Source organism: Rhineura floridana, chromosome 5 (genome assembly GCF_030035675.1).
Source record: "Rhineura floridana isolate rRhiFlo1 chromosome 5, rRhiFlo1.hap2, whole genome shotgun sequence".
Lineage (NCBI taxonomy): Eukaryota > Metazoa > Chordata > Lepidosauria > Squamata > Rhineuridae > Rhineura > Rhineura floridana.
The window spans coordinates 1,789,309-1,813,530 of NC_084484.1; the positions used below are offsets into that span (position 1 = coordinate 1,789,309).

General features: G+C 42.9%; 1 protein-coding gene across 3 annotated transcripts; it reads right to left on the bottom strand.

Annotated features, from left to right (window-relative positions):
- Nucleotides 1-578: 578 nt before the first annotated feature.
- On the bottom strand, nucleotides 579-23,931 carry TACC3 (transforming acidic coiled-coil containing protein 3). 3 transcript variants are annotated; one of them, XM_061629820.1, is made up of 17 exons: nucleotides 23,687-23,930; nucleotides 21,466-21,522; nucleotides 19,360-19,522; nucleotides 18,538-18,680; nucleotides 17,289-18,293; nucleotides 16,462-16,546; nucleotides 15,431-15,569; nucleotides 13,420-13,472; nucleotides 11,728-11,846; nucleotides 11,554-11,647; nucleotides 11,013-11,183; nucleotides 9,926-10,002; nucleotides 8,175-8,218; nucleotides 4,614-4,774; nucleotides 1,648-1,754; nucleotides 1,415-1,535; nucleotides 579-854 (listed from the first exon to the last, which is right to left on the bottom strand). In XM_061629820.1, the coding sequence occupies exons 2-17, from the start codon at nucleotides 21,519-21,521 to the stop codon at nucleotides 786-788; spliced, it is 2,607 nt and encodes an 868-aa protein (XP_061485804.1). In that variant the 5' UTR covers nucleotide 21,522; nucleotides 23,687-23,930; the 3' UTR covers nucleotides 579-785. The 3 variants fall into 3 exon arrangements, with proteins under 3 accessions (XP_061485804.1, XP_061485803.1, XP_061485805.1); XM_061629819.1 differs by lacking the exon at nucleotides 23,687-23,930 and adding an exon at nucleotides 23,268-23,557; XM_061629821.1 differs by lacking the exon at nucleotides 21,466-21,522 and having other exon boundaries at nucleotides 23,687-23,931.
- Between the last annotated feature and the right edge of the window lie 291 nt (nucleotides 23,932-24,222).

A 24,222-nucleotide genomic window follows, 5' to 3' on the forward strand; every position in this document is an offset into this window, starting at 1 on the left:
TGAGTGGGGCCCTACTGTACACCAATTTAAAATAATTTCTAATGTTCGATAAGCTATGCAGGTTAGGTGTGCATTATATTGAAAATGATGCTGATAAGCCTTTAAGAAGGCAATAGATATTTTGTTAACTGAAAACATGCCATAGCTTAGTCAAAAATGGGGGGGGGGGCTTAACAGAAAACATTTCCATTTAAGTGGACTGTGTATCAGAAGGTTAGTTCTGAAAGAATTCCCAACTTAGATGATTCCCATAGAGCTGTACTAATGGAACACACTGCAGACTGGCCGTTCACACATCCCACTTCCCAAGATCACTCAGACCCTCATACATAGCCAATGCTACTCTCTAGTAAGCTGGAAGTATCAAAAAGAGGTTGTTCATTTGGTTTTCTGTGAAGAAAAAAAAACTTCTCGCAATTTGTTCCACATGGGGAGAAATATATTTTGAAGTTGTCTAGATCTATTAGCTAATTAGAGACAAATTTCAGCATGAGGAGGAAGAGGAAGGCAACCTGTAGAGCGCTTGTCATCTGAGTACTTACAGGAGTCTTAAAAACAAATACACTAAAACCTTAAAATAAAAGTGCATCAGAAATTTTATTTACAAAAGACTATGTGCCTTTGACAGGTGCTCAGTTATTTTTTTATTCCCAGTTACTTTTTCCAAAACTATTTCATACAGACCAACAATATTAGTCAAATTAGTGGAAGTAAAGCCTAGTAGTTACCTTTTATAATAAAACCATTCCAAGACTTGTGAAGTTAGAAATGGTATGATGCAACATTTAGCACATCTTTTCCATCTTAGAAATCAAGTCATCACAGATTTTTGTGAGTTCATCATTTTCCTTTGTCTGTTAAGGAAATGAAAGGGAGACTTGTCACAGATTGTTGGAGTTGCACGAACATAGTCACCCATAATTTAGGTTTTTTTACACATTAAAAAGGTTTGTGCAGTGGGCCTTATTTTTAAGTAGTAAAATACAAGATGAAGGAAAAGCCTGTGAAATGCAAGCAGCTAGGGGGTGTACATGTATGAATACCCTGTTGAAGTAGGGGCTGGGGACTCAATGTCAGGTTGGAATGAGGCTTTGCTTTAGCCATTATGAGGTGCTTTTCTACACAAGAGTGAATAGTAGCCACTTATTTGCAAGTAATAAAAGGGGGGACTCAGGACCTCACTGTCTGCCTACGTCTGGTGTATATCAATTATAGTATGTCTGTTTCCTTTCTGGAAACTCAGCAAGACCTAATCAGTAGCCTGCTCGTCACATAATTTGAGTCCAGCAGATCTTCATAAAGTTTGCAGCTACAGATTTTTTATGACAAAGCTTTTGGAAGGGAGCTTCTCTACCTTTCTGCTTGAACCACCACTAACAGCCCCAAGAAGCAACTAGGATGATTTAAGACTGACCTTCTGCTCAATACTTCTCTCTAGAGACTGGATTTTCATTTGTTCTTTGCGCAGACTGGCTTGGAGGGCCACCACTTCTGCTTTGGCTTTGCTTCTTACTTGGGCAATCTCTTCATTTGCTCTGCATCAAAAAGTCATCCAGGGACATTAGCTTCTTTTAAAGAACACTGATGCTTTAACTCAGGAGGACTGTAATCTTAAGGACAGCCTGATCTCAACACCACATTACTCACTGGCATAGCTTTTCTTCTGCATGGGCCTTCAATGCTTGGTATCTCTGCTCTTCCTTCTTAATTCTTGCAAGGTAATCCTCAACACATTTCTTCAGAGCCTCTTCATTCTAGATGGGGGGGCAGAGAAGCAAGCCATTTCAGTTTAGTGGGGGAGTCGATATCTTAAAAATAAAAAAAATTGCCAATGCAAGCCCTGATCATGAAGTTTTGGGATTTTCTTGTCAAAAAGCAAGTAGAATTTTTCAACACCTTAAATTACACATTCAACAAAATTCTGTAAGTCCTCAATAAATACAATACTATATATTGGTTTGTATGTTCAGAAAGCTAAATTGCTTGGCATCAGAACAGAACAGCTTGAAAGCATGTTTGTCACCTGGGCTAGTAAGTAATAGCACATCAGAAAAAGGAAAAGGAGAGTGTAAGACACTTGTGATAACTAAGAGGCTCCAACACCCTTCTTTAGTTCCTGTCCTGCACCAATGTCTTCACAAACACTACATTTCTTTTAATAATCCCTCCTCCTCCTGTTAGGTACAAGTGCTTTACCAAGAGAGGAAGAAGAGAGATTCACTTCCTTTCAAGTGGCAAAACTTCAGAACTATTCCTTCAAAAGCACATTTGTTCCCGAAATGCTTGCTGGTGAACTTTTTGCAGAGATTAATTTTTATAATGTTATTGATGTATGGTCCTTTACAGCAAGGAACACCAACCTGGCACCTATGGGCACTAGGCTAATGGCTCTCGTGTATTTGAGGGGGGGAGAGGATTTTTTTTTTTAATTTGGGGTGGGAAATGGCACTTTTCTGAATGTTGGGGAGGTTATTCAAGTCTGCTGTGCGCGCACATCATTAAGAAAGATGTTGTTGGGCAGAGAGAGGTAGAGGTAGGGGTGTGTATGAAAGAGAGAAAGGAGAGATGTGTGGCTTATGTGAGTGAGAGTATATAGCTTTCCTGCCATTGTGGAATTGTTTATTTATTATTTATTTATTAGATTTATATCCTGCCCTTCCTTCTAGTAGGAGCCCAGGGTGGCAATTAGACACCTGTTATTAGACAGTAACACCATAGTTGTGTGTATGGAATCAATGGTGTGTGCTGGGCTCCTGCTGGGAGGAAGGGTGGGATATAAATCAGATAATAAATAAATAAAAATCTCTGCAATTTGGACCAGCAGGATATAGGCCACTTCCCAAAGCAAGCTTGAGGTTGCCCACAGGTAGGAATGCAGCAGTGACTGTACTCTAAATGTGTTATTCCATGCACCCCTTGGCAGACATGTTGTGACTGACACCCACAGCTCTTTCTCAAAATTCAAGATATGCCTGCTGCTCTAAAAAAGTTGGCCACCCACTTTCTAGAGTAAGGCAAGCAAAAGTAAGATTCCTGTCCCGAAGAACATATAATCAAAATTTCAACTCTGAAAAAGAGAAGGGATTAATATCAGCAAATGCAGTCTTACCTATTTCAGATAGTTTCATTTCTAAGGTTTAAACCAAAAGCTTCAAAGTTTAGGAGAGAGTTTGAGGGATTAGGAAGAAAGATGGCATTATATAGAGCAGGAGTGGGGAACCTTATCCAGGTGGCTGGCTATTTTGCAAGCTCCCCCAGCCCAAATAAGCCATTCTGACAGGTGGGCAGGGTCATCCGCCTTTCAAGTCACCTGACATCATTATAACACCAGGGGACCCAAAGTAATTTTCATACGAGGGCATAGCTTGGCCCACAAACCTGAACTTCACTCTGTAGGATCACCCTGTCCATCTTATGGTGGGAAACCAGTGTCTTTATCCATCTAGGTCTGGAATTCTCTTCCCTCTTCTGACCTTCTTCACTTTCAAGTAACCCCTTACTTCAGAAAGCCAAGTCTTCAAGTGTTTGTCCAAGGTAGCATATTGGTCAGTCTGCTTAACCTTTGTGGGGACTCCACAAGAGCAGAGTCGTGTGTGTCTACATATGCCAGGGGGTCACAAAGGGCTTCTTCTCAATGCAATTCTTCTATTTTTGGAGTCATATTGGGAGAGTTGTAATAACCCAGGTAACTCTTCAGGTCCTGCACTGTGCAGGGCTCAAGACAATCTACAAAGACATGCCTACCTTCAGTCCCCTTGCTACCCTGAGCTCCTTTTGAGAGGAAGGGCAGCGTATAAATTGAGTAATAATAAATAATTATCACTAGTTCCCTAAATCTGGCTCTCAATGCTTGCAGAGCAAATGGCATTCAGGAGTTCAGTCAGCCACAATATATAAGCCTTAGTATCCAGTCCAAGCCCTCAACCCTAGTATCACTGTGAACCTTAGGAAACCTGCTCCTCTCCTCCTTGGAACAGATCATTATTAGGGCTCCAACTCTTCCATTTACCACTATTTCCATTTCCCAGATCTTACTGTCATTTCTTAGTTTGTTGCATTGCAAACTTCCCCAAATGTATCTAAGCCTCCATTGCCTGCCAAATCCCTAGTGCCATTCCCTGCTTTGTATACAGCAACAGTAATGTTTTCCATCACCATCTAACTCACTCACTGTCATAAGAACAAGTGTGAGCTATTGGTTTCGGCAGAGCGGGGGTTTTCAGCCTGTGTGTACGTTTTACTCAAACTAACCATTTTACTTTTCTGCAATTATTTCATTTTGATGATTCAAGCTGCAGACTATTTTACTTTCAGATGCCTTTTGATGCTTATGGTAGTAAATTAGTTTCTTTTGAGCCTATTTCCTAGTACAGTGCAACAGTTTCTTGCCAATTCCCTCAGTACATTGCAACATTTTTAGCAGCTTTAGGCTCAAGATCTCAAAATATCATGCCTCCATGGTGATATTTGTTACTTATGTATTAAAGTATAATGCGTGGTCAGGGAAAAACATAGGCTTGGAATCAGGAGCTACAGGCACAAGATGATGCAAAAGAGTGGCCAATATTTAAAGATACGAGATGGCTGAGAATGGCAAAGTTGGAAATGCTCACCCTCTGAAATCCTTCTATTGCCTCCTTCTGTTTTTCAAATCGTTTGAAGAGATCAGAGAAAGATTTTTCCATGGAACTCAGATCAGAGGTAACTTGCTGTTTTTCATCCAGTACTTTCTGCAGTTCTTTTTGTGCAAGCTCCTTTTGGTTCTGGGAATCCTCTAGAGAAATAGATAGGTACAACTGACACACTGCTTTTTAGCTTTGAAGACAGACAGAAGCCTAGAGATATTTGTGCAGAAGTCCCCATTCCCCATGTCTTAGAGGAGGGAGCTTTCAAGCAACAAGAAAGGCTACAGATCTTCAGAAGTGTCAGATATAGATTCTATGGTGTATCAGAATCTAGGCCACAGTGTGCAGCACACTAGATCATGGTTCAAGCAGTCTCCTCTTAAGTTTATATTCCAGTAATGAGTAAAACTGGCTTCCGTCAGTAGCTAGGGCTCCACTAGCTTCCAGGACCTTAACAAAAAATAGGCTGGCTGTCCTCTTAAGAATGAAGTATACAAATTAGTGCCTTCTCCTAGAACAGGTGTTCCCAAACTGCGGCCCATGGACCCACAGAGGACCACAAGCTTTACTCAGGTGAGCCACAGCATGACCACATTAAATACTCATATGGATTTTAATTGCATTCTTATTGCTTCTTTTGTTTCTAATTGTCAAAGTTTGCCCCCTGGGGCCCTTTGACCTCAGCAACCCCAAGGGGGTCTTTGCTTCCGAGAACAGTCCCAATTCCCTGGGCCACTGGTTCCCAGGCAAACACTCACTTTCCCAGGGTGAGTTTATACCCAAAGCCAACCCTAGAAGGTAGACTGCCACCATCCCTTTACTAGCCCACACTGAGTAAGGGGAACTCAGAGCATTAATATAAATCCTAGAGCAGACCAGTTGTTAAACTCTTCCTTCTGGAGCATTCACCTAAATTAACTAACAGTAGTCAGTAGCTTCGTGGTCAAGAACTGAATTTAGAGTCATTAACTCCAAGTAATACATACCAAATAGAGAAGGTAGTTTATTTAAAAAGAAAAGATACATGTAAAAAAAGAGAGTGGCATTACTTTCCTTTAAAGTCAATTACCCTCAACAGGGCTGAGCAAGAGATACATTTATATAACACTGGGAGAGATTCAAACAAAGAATTAAACAAAGCGACCTATCCTAGCTAATGCTCACTTCGCAGCCTGATAACCTGGTTCCCGAAGGCTCTGACTGAAATCCATAGATGCATGGAGATGGATGAAATGGGGGAACAGGTAACTGAACAGGTAACCCTTCATTTTATGGGGTCTAGCTCAATCTCAACCAATCAAACTTTATTTTTACCCCGCCCTTTCCCCAAAACTGGAACTCAGGGCGGCTTACAAATAAAAACTACACATAGGTAAAAAACATACAAAAATATACAGGCAACAGGGAGGGGGCCAATTTGCCATTCTAGGCATCCCTTCCATGATCACCTTTTTGGACGATAACAAGGGCTAGACAGTTCACACCAAGCGGTCCCTGATCTGCAATACTCAAACTCATGACTTTGATCTCAGAAGGACCCAGCTGTATCTTCTTGACATTAACAATTTGCAGCTGTCTAGCACTAAAACACTTTCCCTAGCACAGAGTATCCTGGCGGTCTTTGCAACAAAGCCCCCCAGAATTCCCTCTGGTTGAGCCATTTTAGCTTGACCAAACTTAGCTATTCTTGACACTTATTTTATATTTTATTATGTTACAGTTTGAATTCTGTGGAATGTATATTGTAATACAGTAAAATACAATATATAAGAAATAAAAGAAGTGATAAAAATACAACTAACAATCATACAGCATCTAGCACAGTGCATTACAATTCCTACAACAGGCAAAAAATAATCAAGTGGTCCGCCAAGACCCTCAGCAATTTTCAGTGGTCTGCGGAGGAAAAGTTTGGGAACCACTGTCCTAGAACAGTAGTGGGGAACTGCGGCCTCTCCGATATTGCTGAAACACAACTCACATCATCCCCAGCCACAGACCATCCTGGCTAATGCCAATGGGAGTTGGAATCCAGTAACATCTGGAGGGGCAGATTCCCCACCTCCCCTAGAAAATAAACAAGGCACACATGCCCCAATTCAAGTGGCTGGGTTCACAGAAAATGTTTAGTAGAGAAATGCCTGCTAAAACCTAAAAATGCTGAAAACCAAGTTCTTCCAAATCAGATGACGGGCTAAGCCAAGGGTGGGGAACCTTTTTGGTTCCATGGGCCAGGTGCTTATCAGGATCAGTCTCACAAGCCCCCCTGCATGTGTCAGTCACATGGCATCATTATCACAAGTGGGCAGGGCCACGTACCTGTCACAGTTCCTTGCATAGGGTCTCCAAGCACTACACAGCCAGCTGGTTGTTGCATGCTTGGTAACCTGCAATACCTGCATTTCAACTTCCAGAGGTTCAGACGCAAGTGCTGTGGCTGTCTTAAAGAGCTTTGCAAAATCACTCTTTGAAACAGAGCCCTTCCTCTCTTTTAATCATCACTCTGGAGGCACAGAAAGGAGCACGGGGCCATCTTAAAACTGCAAAGCACTTTAAGACAGGCTCTCCACTCCCATTTGACACTCCAAAGGCTCAAATAGGAGTGCTTGGACTACCTTAAAGTGCTTTGCAGAAGTGCTCTTTGAAGCAGCTGCACACTTCCCCTTTAAGCAGGCAGTGGGCTGATGTTGACCCCCTGGCAGGCCAAGTTTGGCCTGTGGGCTGGAACTTCCCCACCCGTGGGCTAAGCCCAGGGCTGGCCCCAGGCATGCCGGGGCCCTTGGGCACCAGCCTGCCCTGGGCCCTGGCACACATGCCCCATCTACCTACCTACCAGGCAGGCAGGCGGGGGGGGAGAGTGGGCGGGTGGGCGGGCAGCTCTCTCCCTGTGATCCGCGGCAGGCTTGCCGCAGAAGTGGAACACTACTCCCCCACCACGAAGGGCCCTCAGGACGTCGAGCGGGCGGGTGATGACAGAGGGTGAGCAAGGGAGCTGGCAGGGGCAGAGGGTGAACGAGCGGGGGTGGGACAGCGGGGGAGAGAGAGAGAACGGGCATGGTTCGGGCCAAAAAGTTGGTGTGGGCAGGCTGGCAGGCAGCTCCCTCCCTGCTAACTGCAACAGAAGGGGAGTGCTACTCCCCCCACCATAATGAGGGGCCCCTGTGGGCCAAGGGGGCCTTGACCAGGGCCCCATCTGGCCACCCTTTGGAGCCAGCCCTGACTAAGCCAATATCCAGCCATATTCTGTATTCCCTGCTGATTTCCATACTTTCATGATTCTCACTTCCTGGGCTTTGAAAAGTTTGGCAATAATGGAGATAAACAGACACAAATTCTTGGAGCAGCCACACTCTATGTTAGAGTCCATGCTTTGCATGCAGTGTCCTAGGCTGAATCCCTTGCATCTCCAGTTGAAGGGCTTCATGTAGCAGGGCTCAGAAAGCTGTCTGCCTGTGACCCTTTGAAAGCTGCTGCTAGCCAACTTATCTGACCAAGAACAGATACCCTACAAGGCACCTCTGTCTTTATCCAATTGTAATTTGCACTTACCCATCACTTGTGTTATGGTACCTTCAAATTCTGCAACAATTTTTCTAAAGAGAGAAAAAGTTTGTTTTCATACGCACAGGCAGAAAATGAACAGGATTCCACAGTAGTGAAAATGTCCTTGGTTCCTATCACTAGTGACTCTGGATCACTGAACTTCCCATGAGGTTTTTTTTTACCTGAAGAAAAGACACCTTTCTTCTTTAATTTCCTGTCTCCACTGTGATGATGGGAATTCCCTCACCTTTTGAGACAAGCTGCAAATAAAAATGATTTGCCCTACCTAATACAGTCTAATGAAAAAGCTACCGACAGTTTATTTCAATATTTCCAATGAAACATATTTCATGATTTATTATGTGGCTCATTAAAGGATCATGCCAATTTTAAAGTAATTATGAATAACACTGGCAGAATTGTAGTAGATTTAGACATTCTAGGAGTGGGGGTCCTTCCTCATAACTACACAAGAGCCTGCTGGATCAGGCCAGAGGCCCATCTACTCCAGCATCCTGTTGTCAGCAGCCAATCAGATGCCCATGGGAAGCCCCCGAACAGAGACTGAGCGCAACAGCACTCTCTCCATCTGTAATTCACAGCAAATTGCATTTATTGCCTCTGGCAGTGGAGGTAGAACATAGCCATATCCTCCATGAATGTGTCTAATTCTCTCTTAATCCATGTTGGTGACTGTCACTACCTCTTGTGGGAGTGAATTCCATAGTTTTATCATGCACTGTCTGAAGAAGTACTTTCTTTTGCCTGTTCCAGATCTTCCAACATTCAGCTTCATTGGATGTCCCAAAGTTCTAGTATTTTATAATACTAGATACCTCTCGGTATCTACTTTCTCCACAAGATGCATAATTGTTCTACATCTCTATCATGTCTCCTTTTACATACCTTTTCTATAAACTAAAAAGCCCCCAAAGCTGTTGCATTTCCTTAGGCAAGTTGCTCCAGCCCCAATAAGTTGCTATGCTCTTTTCGGAACCTTTTCCAATATTCCTGGCAAGGTGAATGAGGATTCAGTTTAAAGTTTGGGGAAGGGCCATAGTTCAGTGGTAGAGCATCTGCTCTGCATGCAGAAAGTCCAAGGTTCAATTCCCAGCATCTCCAGATATAACACCTGTCTGAAGCCTTGGAGAGCTGCTGCCAGTCAGTGTAGACAAAACTAAGCAAGATGGAATGGACCAGTAGCCTGACATACTTTAAGGCAGCTTCTTATGTTCCTCATGTTTAAAGTTACTTTAGCAATTACTAAAGTTAATCATTTTTAAAAAGAATGCAGCCGCACAAGCACTCTCCTGGGCCACTTGGCCCAGAATGCCTTGCTCTGGAAAGGACCCCAGCTTTGTCTCAGAAGGAGGCCGAACAGGAGGCCGAACAGGAGGCCAAGGCAGGCCCAGCGCTTCTGCTATGCTAGCAGTGGCAAAACAGCTGAACAATTAAGTGGGCAGAAGGAAGAATCACAGCCATTGCAAGGTGAGGAGGCAGCAATAGCGATGCCTACCTCAGGGAGCACAATCACTTGCAGAGGCCCAGCTCTTACCCTTGTCAAGTCAGTTCAGTAGGACACCATGGACAACAGTATAAAGTGCTGCCAGGAGATCCAGAATATGTTGCCTACCAGCACTGAACAGAAAGTTTCCGTTCCAAAATTGGGTCAGGTGCCCAACTGGAATAGGTCTCCGTGATTGGTGGTATTTAGTCCTTTGAGAAAGCAGTCATGGAGTATGTCTGGTTGTACCTACCCCATTTCTTTACTTTCATTATACATTTTGTCATGCTTCCTTTTCCATTCCAAAGCTTCCCTCTGCTTTTCTTGTACCTGAAGCCGCAAGGTTCCCAAAATGAGAATACAACAAAAAACAATATATTTTTAGACCTAGGTCAGAATCAAAGCAACATCCGGAATAGTCCTTGGCTAGGTCTAATGCCTTAACAACAAATGTAGCATTTGATAAGCAAGATTGCTCATCTGGCTCACCTACAATTTTTCTTACTGGGCCCTGTGAAGAAAACATTTATTCAGCTCTAATTTAGCATGGCAACATTGTGGGACCCAACCAGAAACCTGGATTAAATCCAGTTTTTGGAAAGGGTAAAAAAGGTATACTTCTACACAGTACAGACCTACCTAGTTGAAAAGTCAACTTTAAATCAATACTGTAGGCTTAGCTTTCAGCCCAGGCTCAGTACAAGATTTAGTTTTAATGTATATGTTTCAGTTTGCAACTGAAGCAGAAGGGTAGATGTCAGATGAAGTAAGAAATTTCAGCGTTCCATTCAGTATAAAAACAGCTAAAATCTAACCCAGTTTCAATACTTCCACAGGAAGTCAAATTCCTGCATTCCCAGGGGGGATTCAGCTGCTCACACACTCACCCATCATCTACTCCGCCAACAAACGTACCCATTTCCAGGGACCTAAATTCCCTTTCAAATTTCTATTCACTCTAATTTTGTTCAACTCATTAGTTGAGCCACACTTCCTTGTGTTTTTCAAATGAGGCCCTCCTAATTCATCTGGCTACAGTAGAAACTGGGGAAAAGCTACCCAGGGTTATAGAATTAAAGACAATCTGGAGAAGGAGCCTGCTTTACAAGCAAGAGGAGAGCCCCAGCTTATGAAGCGTCTCTGCCCCAGTGATGAAGCATCAAGGTAATGTAAACTTAGCAGCTGTGCAAGTTGGGCAGCAGACTGAGGAAGCTTATCCTGTAAGTGAACTGGATGATTGTAAATATCTGAATTCTTTCTGATGGATGAACAGGCTGGAGAAATAACTCAAGGGACATTCTAAATGGTATCGAATCAAATGTTCCTTCCTATGCTCTTACCCCAGAAGTAAGTTTTTTGACAATAGCATCCTTCTCAAGTTGAACTTTTTCTACAGCTGCATCCATGTCTTTCTGACTGTATTTCAACACTTCTGTAATAGCCTCAGTAGACACAGCAGAAGAGAACAGTGAAAGATCCATATTGGTTGGCGTATCTGGAGAACCTTGGACCTGTGGGGAGCATCTTAATACATGTAAACATGCAGTAAAATACATTTGTGTTAACAGATACTGTATTTAAGATCTATTTAGTTCAGTCAGACTAACCAGTTCCCTGCGATATCTAAACTTAGGAAAAATGTACACACACACACACACATTTTCACAGTGGTTGAAACATTCGAATTAAAAAACTGGTTTCTGATCTCCTCTGGCACATGAAAGGAGAATCATGCAAACCAGAGATATACCATGGCTCATTCACACAGCAGGAAACCATAATTTCCCATTATTTCTGAACTGGGTCAATGTGTCTATTCTCCTTTTTAAAACTATAAACAGCCCATATTTGCAGATCACCAGATATTTAGATGGCACTTACCAGATTTGGAAAAGTTCCTAATAGGTCTAGTCCCAATGGCTTTTCTTCATGTTTGGATGTTTTTGCTTCATACACTGCCATTTCTGTAGAAGGTCTATTTTAAAATCAAAAATCACACTGAAACAATCCTATATAGGCTCTAAAATTGAAGAACATTATAAACATAATGCCTACCTATTTTGAGCTGCAAGCTTTGCTTCATTAGCAGCAGGATCACTTTTCTTAGGGCTTTCACTAAGCAGAGGGTCAAATTTCAAGTATAGAGATTGCTTTCTCAGGACGGATTCCTTAAACTATGGGAAAGGAATATGTAAATATTTAAAACCACCTTCTCCTAACACAGTGACTTTGTCACATTCTAGTGTCACTTGGAACTATTTGGCTTAGTGCCATGCTTAAAAAGTCTACAAGGTCTGCAGTGAAGGATTGTAAGGTGATGGGATGGAAGAAGCAGAGTAATGTGCTTTGATGTCAGTGTCATGTAGCAGGGATTGGACGATGGCCCCCTCACTCAAGAAAGAGGAGTTAGCCTATTGCTATAAAGACAACAAGATCTGAAGATATGAAACTATGCCCAGCTGCAAGCATTTAGCACAAATTGATATAAAGTTTGTACACTTGGCCAACTGCAGTAGTTTGGAATAGAAACTTTAATATTTTATTTTTTACTTTACAAATGCATTGTTTCATAAAACTATTTAGTAACATACTGAATGAACACAAATCAAATTGGTTAACTGGAATGGATATTACTCAAATCAAAAGAGTAATTAAAACTTTTTCCTTAGAAAATATTTTCAAATGTTTACAGAGCACATAAAATTAGTATGGAATATAAAACTAAATTAGGCCAGGTCTTTATTTTCCAGAAAACACAGTCACCAAGTATGAAGTTCTTTTATTCATATTTTTGTGCAGATGTGTGTTCTGGAACACCTGGCTCTAAGGGCTGGTCAAGGTAATTTCCTTAGCAAATAGCAAACGCTGAATATCTAACCCAGCTACAGACACAAGTAACTGTCAGCCAAAGGTCTGCTTACAATACAATTTTATTAAAAATCATCCAAGAGCCAAGGAAGCGTTCATACATAAAACTGAACCCAATAAAAGCATCTTGTGCTATATCTATGTTTGTGATATAGTGCAAGTGGAAGAGAAAAGAGAAAGCAGGGTAAGAAACCTTTTTGGCTCCATGTGACAGGTCTTTATCAGGCCTTGAGGGCCAAATCTGACAGGAGAATAGGGTCATTTGAATTGCAGGCTTCTTTCCCTTGCTTCCCGCACAGCAGCTGTGACGGGAGGGAGGGACAAAGAGAGAACTGAGAATCAAACCAATCCCCCCCATGACAGGAGGTGCAAAACCCACCCTACAATATTGGAGGTTGAAAGAGGGATCACAAGAAAGGCCTTTGCAACCCATCCCATGCCTCACCTTTCCACCTCTACTTTAAGCTTCCGATTGCACCTTTGAAGCCCCACCCTTACCTGCCCCACACCTGATGTCAGGTGTAGGGCCGGAGGCATGGATCCCCCAAAATGGCCTCACAGGGCAAATGGAGAGGCCTGGTGGGCGAAGTGTGGCCTGTGGGCCAGAGGTTTCCCAATCCTTTCATAAAGGAAGTTGTTAGCTCTTGTGTAAATGAGGAAGGATACTGTTCCTTACTTTACTGTTCCTTATTGTGCTTATACTGCCAGGTAGGAGTTTGAGCATCCCTCAGTAATTGCCTGCAGATCCTAAGAAGTATCTACTCCACCTTAAGCATCCTCAACTTGAGAGAAATGCTTTTACTCTCCATTATAGGCCATTCTGGGATACTAACCTAACACTGTAAAATCCTACAACTTGCTCACATATCAATTACTCACCGAGGCCATTCCAAATTGTTCCAGGTAGTCCACTTCTATGTCCAGTCCTAGAACTAGAAGAAAATCAGTGCAGAAACCAATGTAGTTATGAAAGTAGGAGCAAAGAGTCCAAAGACAAGGCAGTCGTTTCTGGAGATGAGAAGGGCAGAAAGCTTTTCCTGCAGCTTGCAGTAGCCTGTGCGTCTTCTGGGAACTACTAGGCAGCCTTCAGTTCTTTCCACCTTTTGTTTAAATTGAGTTAACATGATTTAATAATAAGAAAACAGATAATTTGCCAAAGGTTCAGATGTAATGGTATTCTGAATGGTTGTTGCTTAGGACTGACATGTGCCTAGATCAGGAATGGCAACCTGTGGCACTCCAGATGTTGCTGGACTCCCAACTCCCATTGACCCCATCCAGCATGGTCAATGATCAGAATTAAGGGAATCGTAATCCAACAATATCTGGAGGGCCACACGTTACCCACCCCTGGCCTTGGTAGACATATTTACTGGGTCCATTGCTGTGTCTGGACCTCAGTAATAGCAAGAAGCACTTCTTGGCAAAGCACTTAGTGTTGTTGTTGTTTTAGAATTAAGCAGCATACCAATTCTGTTGAATAAAAATAAATGCAACAAATATTTATCTAGGGTTCTCACCTGCCATTCATAAGATAGATTAGGCCTCCTGAATAGTGTATTATAAGACTTTGAGAATGACAGTAATATCTCTTCCAATCAGGGCAGGACACTGAGATCTGGTCACAACAGTGCTTTACCTTCAAATATTTTCAAACTAAGGGGGATGGGGAATCCTTAGGCAGCCAAAGCAGCCTTCATCTTTGTCAAAGATTGTCCCCTGGGGTCTTTTGACCTCTGCAACCCCAAAGGGGTGTCTCTGCTTCCGAGAACAGTCCCAATTCCCTGGGCCACTGCTTCCCAGGCAAACACTCACTTTCCCAGGGTTAGTTTATACCCAACACCAACCCTAGAAGGTATACTGCTATCACCCCTTTTAAATAGTCCTTCACTCTCTCCGAGTAAGGGGAAACTCAGAGCACTATCTGAAATCGTAGAGCAGATCTATTGTTAAACTCCTTGCTCTGGAGCATTAACCTAAATTAATCAACAGTAGTCAGTGGTGTGTGGTCAAGGACTAGATTTAGAGTCATTAACTCCAAGCAATACACACCATTAAGAAAAGGTAGTTTATTTAAAAGAAAAGAAAGGTACATATAAACAAGAACAGCATTACTTTCCTTTAAAGCCAATTACCCACAACTGGGCTGAGCAAGAGATACATTTACATAACACTGTGAGAGGTTCAAAACAGACAAAGAAAAATAACAAAGCTTACCTATCCTAGCTAATGCTCACTTTGTAGTCTAATAGCCTGGTTCCCGAAGGCTCTGACTGAAATCCATAGACGAAACGAGATAGATGAAATGGGGAACAAGTAACTGAAGGATCACCCTTCATTTTTATGGGGCTGGGGTGTCAACAGGAATGGGGCAATTAGCCATCCTAGGCGCCCCTTCTGTGATCACCTTCTTTGAAGGTAAGAAGGGCTAGATAGTCACACCAAGTGGTCCCTGGTCTGCAATACCCAAACTCCTGACTGATCTCAGGAAGTAGACAAGAGATAACAGATAGGACTCAGCTACATCTTCTTGACATTAGCAATTTGCAGCTGTCTGGCACTAAACTACTTGGGTTTCCTCAGTACAGAGTATCCCGGAGGTCTTTGCAACAAAGCCCCCCCAGAATTCCTGAGCCATTTTAGCTTGACCAAACTTAACTATTCTTGACAGCCTTAATAGTAAATCAATAGTGAATCAAGTCTTCAACTTAATAGTGAATGGTGTTTTTGGTAAGTAAGTCTTGTAGAGTACTTGTAATGTCAGTTTCCCTGTGCTCCAAGCCTCCTATCTGAAGCATAACCAATAAAGCTAGCATGGCTATAACTCAAAAAATATGTACACTATTTAGAAAGGCCTAAAAGGAAACTAATTGGTTCCCACTACTCTTACCTTCTGTGGGTGATCGGAACTCGTCATTTTCTTTATTTGCAATCTGGTAGTTTTCATCCACTGCTGTTCCAGTCTTCCCACAATGGGATGTGAGCAATAAGTCATCTACAAGTAACTGTCCATTTAAAGACAAGTCTCCCTAAAAAGCAAGAGTTTTATGAAAATGTTCCATAAGATAGAGTAATGAGATAAATACCAACAGCACATGTAGTGCAACTTGTTTCTCTTCATTTTACTGAACAGTTCTGTGGTAGTATAGTGGCCCCAATTATACCACTGTATCAAATAGGACGACTTACAGACTTCAATGGCAGCAGGATTATTTGGTTCTGCAAGACAGGATTTTGCCTAGAAGAGCCTTTTAAGTACTTTGCTGCTCACTGCAACCCTATTCCCACTTACCTGGGAATTAGACCCACTGAGAGCAATGGGACTTCCAAGTAAACTTAGGATTGCACTACAGGGTTATCACTTACACAGCCAAGCTCAGTTTTACAAGAAGTCACACAGAACACACAAAGGAGGAACATAAATTTAATGCCCACTAGAGCGCTTCAAAATAATTTTGCTTTTGGCATCTGAAGGAAGGAACTGGGGAGGAATTTATTTTGGAAATGTGATGCTCAGTTAAGAATAGAGGAACCATTTACTATTCCAAACATACAGAATTCTGTGCAGAATCCTGACAGCCTCAGCTTTCCAGGAGGAAAAGGCAGCATTTTCAGCCCTTAAGGCTACACAGATTGAAAATGCCTAGTCAATACATCTTTTGAAATCTCAGAGGTAGGCTAAATTGACTTCCAATGGCAAAAATTGGGATGGGCTTTCCTGCTCTGCAGTCCTTTCCCACTTACCATGACTAGCAGGGGTGATGCAAGCACCACAAGTATATGCAAAGCTTGCACAATTCATGCAGCTAATAGAATTCAGTTTTGATACTGAATGCTGGTACTCAGGAGGTTTTTTTCCTTGTTTTGCTGAATATTCACAGCTTTGAATGTAGGTGTTATGCACACAGGGCCATACAATACCATCAATTCCCTTGACAGTTCAGCTTGAGTTTCTGCTTTAGCCATGGCTTGATCTTCAGTTATAATCTGCTTCTCAATTTCTTTCCTATAGGGAACCAAAAGTGCTTGATAAATAACTTATCTTTCATAACTTTATCATTCAGTTTTGTGCACATATTTAAGTAGTACACCTTTAAACAAGAGCAAATATTACAGCTTATCAAACACTACACAAATACTAAGACACCACAAGACAATTTAGGAATATTGTTTTCCTTGTAGGACTGGGTAAAGTTCACGTATGAAGCACTTTATAGCCAGTTTCATTACACACCAGAACTGAGTGGCTTGAAATGATGCCGAAGCCTGAATAGTTGTAGTGTATGTTCCATTCATCCCATACCCGTCTCCAGTTCATCACACATCTTTAGATTAATACCAAAAAATTGTAAGACTTTTTTCATTAATTTGTACTACAGTAGGGGCCAGATTTTTGGCGTTCTGCTAATAAGGCGGCACCAGCGTGGCGATCAGCTGTAGCGCGGGGAGTTACAGCTGTCAGCTCCCTGCGCTACAGCCGACTGTTGTCAGCTGGAGAGTGGCGGCTGGAGCTCCCCACACTACAGCTGATAGCACACTACAGCTGATCGCTGTCAGCTGCAGTGCAGCGGCTGGAGCTCCCCGCACTACAGCTGATCGCTGTCAGCTGGAGAAGGCGGCTGGAATACAGTAGGGCCCCACTTTCCAGCGGTTTTCGCTTTTTGGCAGGGGCCTGTAACGTAACCTGCCCTACTGTATGTCATTTCTCAAGACCTGGACTGCTTTAGATTTAGTGTTAGAATACTTACAGTTTCTCGGGTGTTATTTCTACAGCTCCAAATTCATCTGGTAGATTATGCAGTGGTATTTGAAAAGAGCCTGCTTTAAATGGGCTACTATCCTCTTGCATATTTGCTCTCTTAATGGTGGGGATAGGACACACAGGGGACTTCTGTATATTGGAATCACCTCCAAATGGATTGAAGTTAGGATCATCAAATTTATTCCAATCCAAGCTATAAGACGCTTTGGGGACAGAATTCTCTTCTATTCCAATGTTGGTTCTCTCTTCAGCTTTCTCCAGCACTTTGTGAGCTGAAGTTGGTTTCCTGGAATGAGTCTTAACTTCAATATTCTTGTCCGGTTGCCTTGGAAATATATTATCTGATATTTCAAGCATATCAGATTCTAGTTTTATGAACTCAGGTTTTGCTCTGCGGACATCTTCCTCACACTTTGGCAGGATTCTGTTCACCACTGTGGAGTTTTGCCACTCCGATTCCTCAGTTTGGAAATGTTTTATTTCACCACAGCTAAGAGTCTCAAAGCTACAGGATTCTTGCACTTGTTGCAAAGGAGAATTTTGTATGTGCAATATTGACAAAACATCAGCTTTGCAGACTTTGTTACGAACTGGTTTTGTAGCCCAGTCAGAGCTTAGAAATCGCTTTGTGGCATATTCATCTTGCAGTGAGATGAAGGATGTTTTTGTTTCACAACCTGTTTCTTCTGGTAGATTATTTTCAGTAGCAGTTTGAGGCAGGCAAACTACACCAAGTGACAGAGAATCTCCATCCTGTTTTTCAGCTCCAGTGAACACTTCCAAAGGAGACATTTTTAAACTTTTAGGAGAATTCAGAAAGTCATCGGAGCTTTTGAATGAATGAACATAATTTGCAGTAGGCAAGTCGGGGATATATGTTCCATTGCTTTTTGCTGGCAATACATCATCTGGATGATCACAACTAACATTTTTTTCCATCTCGATCCCCTCTCTTGCAATATCAGTATCTACAATAACTGTTTGTTGACTCCTGTTGAAAGACAGACCCATCACTAGTTAGTTAATTCAGCCATTGAAGAATGATTAAAATAAAGAAGGGCACATCTGTCTCTTAGGACAAAAGGTTTTACTCAGTGTGGTCTGCTGTTTATGATCAGGGCATCCATTACCTCTCTGTCAGAAAAGACAGCTTTCTAGGAAAGAGTGGCAATGACACAATCTCTTCTAGGCTTAACCTTTTAAAAATACATCAAAAAAGGATCTGTTTTACTCACACAGCATTGGATGGAGGCAAGACAAGATCCTCTGGTACGTCTGTGCAGTCATCTCCTATAATAGGATTTTTAGGATTCTTCCTTTTATCTGAACTCAGGATTCTGCGAGTCTCAGGATCCCGCATAGGAGTTTGAAAGGTTACCTTAGAAAAGAAAATCTCCAAGATCACTTCAGCTAACACACACAAAAATTAAGAGTACACACATGCACACCCTTTATATGCATACACATTTGGGCATTTATACCCCTCCTTTCCACTGCTAATAAAAGGAGGCACTCAAAGCAGCTTACAAAAAATAATAATAAAGGCACCAATAAATATGCCAATTAATATGACTATTAGTCATACAAACTAATGACATACATATACACACAAATCAATTAAAAGCACAAAAAAGCAGCAATTAAAAACTGAAAAGAACACAAACACAAAGCGTACTAAACATTAGAGATTCTGGCTATCCGCCCACGTCCCCACTATTGCAAGGGAACAGAACTGCAAAATGGTAACAGCAGAAAAATCTTGTGTGCAAAAAGCAACACATTCTACTATCCTTATCCCATAACAAGATTACACCTAAATATCAAATGCCTGGACCGTGCAGCCCCCTTGCCCAGTTCTGTATCACACATTCCAACACCTACAACAGTGGACACTGCCAGTGTACAAACTAAACATGCTGCTGTATCATTACAACCCTTGAGGGGTCAGCTCAGTTGTTAGTGTAGCTGGTGACGCACCGTTAAATATTTGTCATCATAGGAACTCGTTAGACCAGCTGTTTAAGTTATAAAGCTTCTGTGTTAAGACATTAACATACCTTCATAGGCTTCACTATCCCCTTTGGTGGCACATTTTCTTTCTGTGATGGACGAAGAATAGAAGGCCTGCCTGTAGCCTCTGGAGATGTAAAATGTATTGCATGGCTTTCAGCAACTATGTCATCACTAATATTTTCTCCATTTAGGGTCTGCAGACTCATTCTAGAAATGAAAACAGTGTAAACAAGCCTACTCATGCAGACAGTGTGGCTTTAACGTAACTGGATGGTTGTCCAGTAGGGCCCCGCTTTACGGCGCTTCCCTTTACAGCACTTTGCTAATGCAGTGGTCTCAATTAGGCGGTTTTCGGGCGTCGGGCACCATTCAATGAGTTTCACTTTTCGGTGGTTTTTGCTTTTCAGCGGGGGTCCGGAACGTAACCCGCCGTATGAGTGGGGCCCTGCTGTCATAGCCTTCTAGAGAGGGGTGGGGAACTTGTGGCCCTCCATCAGCCCAGTCAGCATGGCCTGTGGTCAGGGAGTTGTAGTCCAGCAAACATCTAGAGGTGTGGAGATGTTGTAAATAACATTTAGGTTTACCCAGGCTCCATTTCTATGAATAGGTTACCATTTTACACTTTTCTAGGCCACAATGAAGTATAAGCTCTGCTGTCAAAAACAGGAGTACTGGTGTTCAAGCATGAAAACAGAATTAAGTATCCCCTCCAACGCAAGATGTGAAGCACTTTTAAATGGTCAGGCTGAAAGTTTAGGATATTTTAAGACTGTAGGTGTGGAAGTAGAGGAATAAAAAACAATGATCAAGAACATGGGGTGCTGCAATACATAGCTGATAGGCTGCATGTGGCTTGATGTCAGATTCGTATAGACCAACACCCAGCCCAAGATGTGGACAAAGAGGAATCTAGTTTAGGAAAAGCAGAACCGCAGAACCTAAAGTTAGAGAAGGCTAATACAGAGGCTGGATGCAGATGCAACACCGTTCTGTTTCCAATGATGGCTTGGCAACTGGCAGAACCCTGACTTTTCATACTTCACACAGAATTCCCACTTTTTGACATTAACACTGGGACAAAACTGGCTCTAGGTAGTTATTACTATCCAAAATTATGAACATCTGATCATGGATTGATGTTATATCCAGGGCTGTGGAGTCGGAAGCAATTTTGGGTGGAGTCGGAAGAAATGTACCGACTCTGACTTCAAAATAAATTTTGATTGACAAATTTTTAAAAATATAAATTCAAAATGTCAACGAAGCTTCCCCTGAAGTCAGCTGTAGTTCAGCATTTCACCATAACTCAAGATGGAAAACATGTTGTGTGTCAGTGTATGACACAGGATCCAGATGAAGACAAATGCTGTGATGCCAAGTTCAGCGCATATTCAGGCAGCGATAAAAATGCTCCTACGTGAGCTTCCAATTTAAAAAGACATTTACAGCCCTTTCCAGGGCTGTGGAGTTGGAAGCAATTTTGGGTGGAGTCGGAGTCAGACAGTAGAAAAATAGAGGAGTCGGAGTCGAAGGTTTGGCGTACCGACTCCACAGCCCTGGTTATATCTATACTATAGTAACCAACATAGTGCCTGTAATTGCATGTCACAATAAACCAGGGATTCTGGCTTATTATGGTTTATCAGTGTTGAAGAGCGTACCAATGCATGCTGACTTATTACTCAAGTTTCATTCCTTCCTGGATGTAAATGAGAGAAAGAAACTTGGAAACCTTGGTTCCTGTTTTGTCTGAACCCAGGATCATGGTTTTAAGTTTGTTTCTCCTTAACAAGCCAGTCACTAGACAACTTTAAACCATGGTTTGTTATTGGCTTATGGATTGCAGCTTGTAGAGCAACAAACCACTAGATCCTGGGTATAAACATAATGGGAAGCAGCAGCTCCTAGATTTGCTTATCCTGTTTGTGCTGGGAGGCTTTGAATATAGTTATCCTTTACTGGAATGGTTGAAAGGGAGGGGAAAGAGAGAAGGCCCTCACAAAGGGAAAACTATGGTTTGGCATCAGAGTATGTTACATCTGCACCAAGTTAGACAAAATAGCCATGGAGTTTTCTGGAATGATACAAATGCAATCAATCAATCAATCATTATGAAATAACGGCAGGGCAGATGAAATGTCACTATTTACCTCTCTCTTGCTGTACCCCCTCCAAAAAGAAGAGAGCAGGAACTATGTAATTCCATTCTAATAAAAACAGAAACAGATCATGGTTTTAGAGACCTAGGTGAGAGCCTGGAAGCCTCCAGATTAAGTTGCATCACAGCCAAAGACTCACTAACAATTTAATCCTATTCATGTTTACTTGGAAGTTGTACTGTGTTCTGTGAGGTTTATTCCCTTTTAAGTATGGACAGAATTGCAGCCTAAGCAGCACTAGCAAACCAGCTTCTCAGCCAGTTTACTTACATGGCTGCTGTAAGGCTTATAGACAGAATCTGCCAGTCCAACCTTCTGTCCAAGCCAGGTCCATGTAAATATCTGTACTGATCCCTACAGATTAGTCAATGTACCAAAGAACACAGGACCCCCACCCCATTTTTAAACTTGCTCAGGAGAATTGAACTCCAAAACTTCACAGAACGTTCTTTTAGGTCACAAATGGGCTCCTACTGGGAAGAAGGGAAGGATATAAATCTAATTAACAACAACAACACAGCATTATTACAATGTGCTCAGATCCATGATTAGGCAGGCAAACTAATCTTGAAAAAACTCTGGCTCAGGCACAGCAACTCTACTCAGGGCAAAGCTGGAGTTACTACCTTTCATGGTATAGGGCAACTTTCCCCAACCTGGCACCCTCCAGATGTTTTGGATTACAATTTCTCCCAGCCAGTGTGACCAATGGTCAGGGATGACAGGAGTTGTAGTACAATACACCTGCAGGCATCAGTTTGGGAAAGGCTGGTTTAAGGGCTTTTTAGTTTAGGGTGTGGACAGCTATCAAGCAACAGGGCTCTTGAAAGCCTGGTCCATACATTCAGCAGATTGATGAGGGAGACTAGACCAAGTCGCTAATGACGGGAGACGCAACGTAATGCTCTCCTGTGTATTAAAAACTCTCTCACAGATATTATGATTGCAGTCCTACAGCCTCTTACTTGGGAGTAATCCCCACTGAACTCAGTGCACATCTACAGGATCGCACTGTAGGTCATGCACGAGTTCAGGTCAGTTTCAGTACACACCAGGGCAGGCAGCTCAGAGCAGCAGGAATAACATCCATCTAACAGTCAGTCACAGAATAGCGTTTTGGTGTACAAACTGTAGCAGAGGAAACCTAACTCGTTTATCAAGAGCATTTCAAGGGGAGTAGCTGGTCCTGCTCTTACTGTGAATACACAACAGGGAGGAAAAGGAAAAAGTGGTCGGTTGAACGGCACTTAGGATAGAGGCAAAACCTCTTCTCCCTCTCTCATAATACTAGAACTCGTGGACATTCAAAGCAGCTGAATGTTGGAAGATTCAGGACAGACAAAAGGAAGTACTTCTTTACTCAGCGCATAGTTAAACTATGGAATTTGCTCCCACAAGATGCAGTAATGGCCGCCAGCTTGGACGGCTTTAAAAGAAGATTAGACAAATTCATGGACAGGGCTATCAATGGCTACTAGCCGTGATGGCTGTGCTCTGCCACCCTAGTCAGAGGCAGCATGCTTCTGAAAACCAGTTGCCGGAAGCCTCAGGAGGGGAGAGTGTTCTTGCACTCGAGTCCTGCTTGCGGGCTTCCCCCAGGCACCTGGTTGGCCACTGTGAGAACAGGATGCTGGACTAGATGGGCCACTGGCCTGATCCAGCAGGCTCTTCTGATGTTCTTATGAAGGGAAGGTCTTTTTTCGAGTGTACGCCTGGCATCGTTCGCTCTTCCCTGCCATTCCCCGTTACTAAAGCAGCTCCGCGGCGGCTACGTGGCAGTGGCACCCTCTTACCCCATCACGTCACCCTGAGTGGTGCGGGCCTACTGTTGACGGGCCGCTGAAAGAGGGGCTAGATCAGACCACCCCACTTCACGCGCAGTCTGCGGCGAGACTGTCCGGTCTCCCGCCCCATTCTTTCCAGAGGCTAGGCCAGGCCTTAAGCCACTTCAAAGAGCAGAGAGCGAAGGACAACCCTCCGCTACTGCCTCTGGAGACGCTCCCAGGGACTCAGCCGCAGGAGTGACAAAGCACGGTCGCCGGGGAGCGGGACGTCTTCGACCGACGGCAGCGGGCAGGCTCAGGTTGCCTTCACGGCCAGTGTGCCCGACGCCAGCAGCAACCGTCAGTTAATGGTCGGGCGGAGACAGAAAAGTGGAAGGAACCGCCGCCCCAATACATGAAGTACCGCCGGAATGCCCATTTCCTCTCACCTGCTTTGTCGCGAAGTTAATTTCCAGTCTCCTTTCTCATACTAGAACAAGCTCTCTAACGCCTGCCCGAAGCTGTAACCGCAGTTCAAATTTTAACGCTGGTTCATCTCCGCCAATAAGGAGCCGAGTGCTAAACTACATCACAGATCACATGGCCTCATAGATTCTGATGATCTTAACAGAGCCGTAGCAGCGGCGCAGGCGTCCTGGAATATGACGCGTGCAGATACTGCGCTCCAAATATTCACAATTACCCTCAGAAATTTAGTTCGTTCACCCGTCACTTGAACAAAAGTAGGCTGCTACCTAGAAACAAATGGATTTAATTCGGGGTGTGTGTGTTTGTCGCTGGATCCGAATCAGATCCAAAAACAATTTACTCTGAAGCAAGTCCCTCTGAGTTAAATTAGATTTACAGTGCAATCCTAACCATGTCTCTTCAATGTACTTGGAGACAGATCAGGCGAGTTAGTGATGACTGGTAAAAACTGGGCGTGGCGGGGCTCCTAGGAGGTCAGGGTGGCGTGTCCATTGAG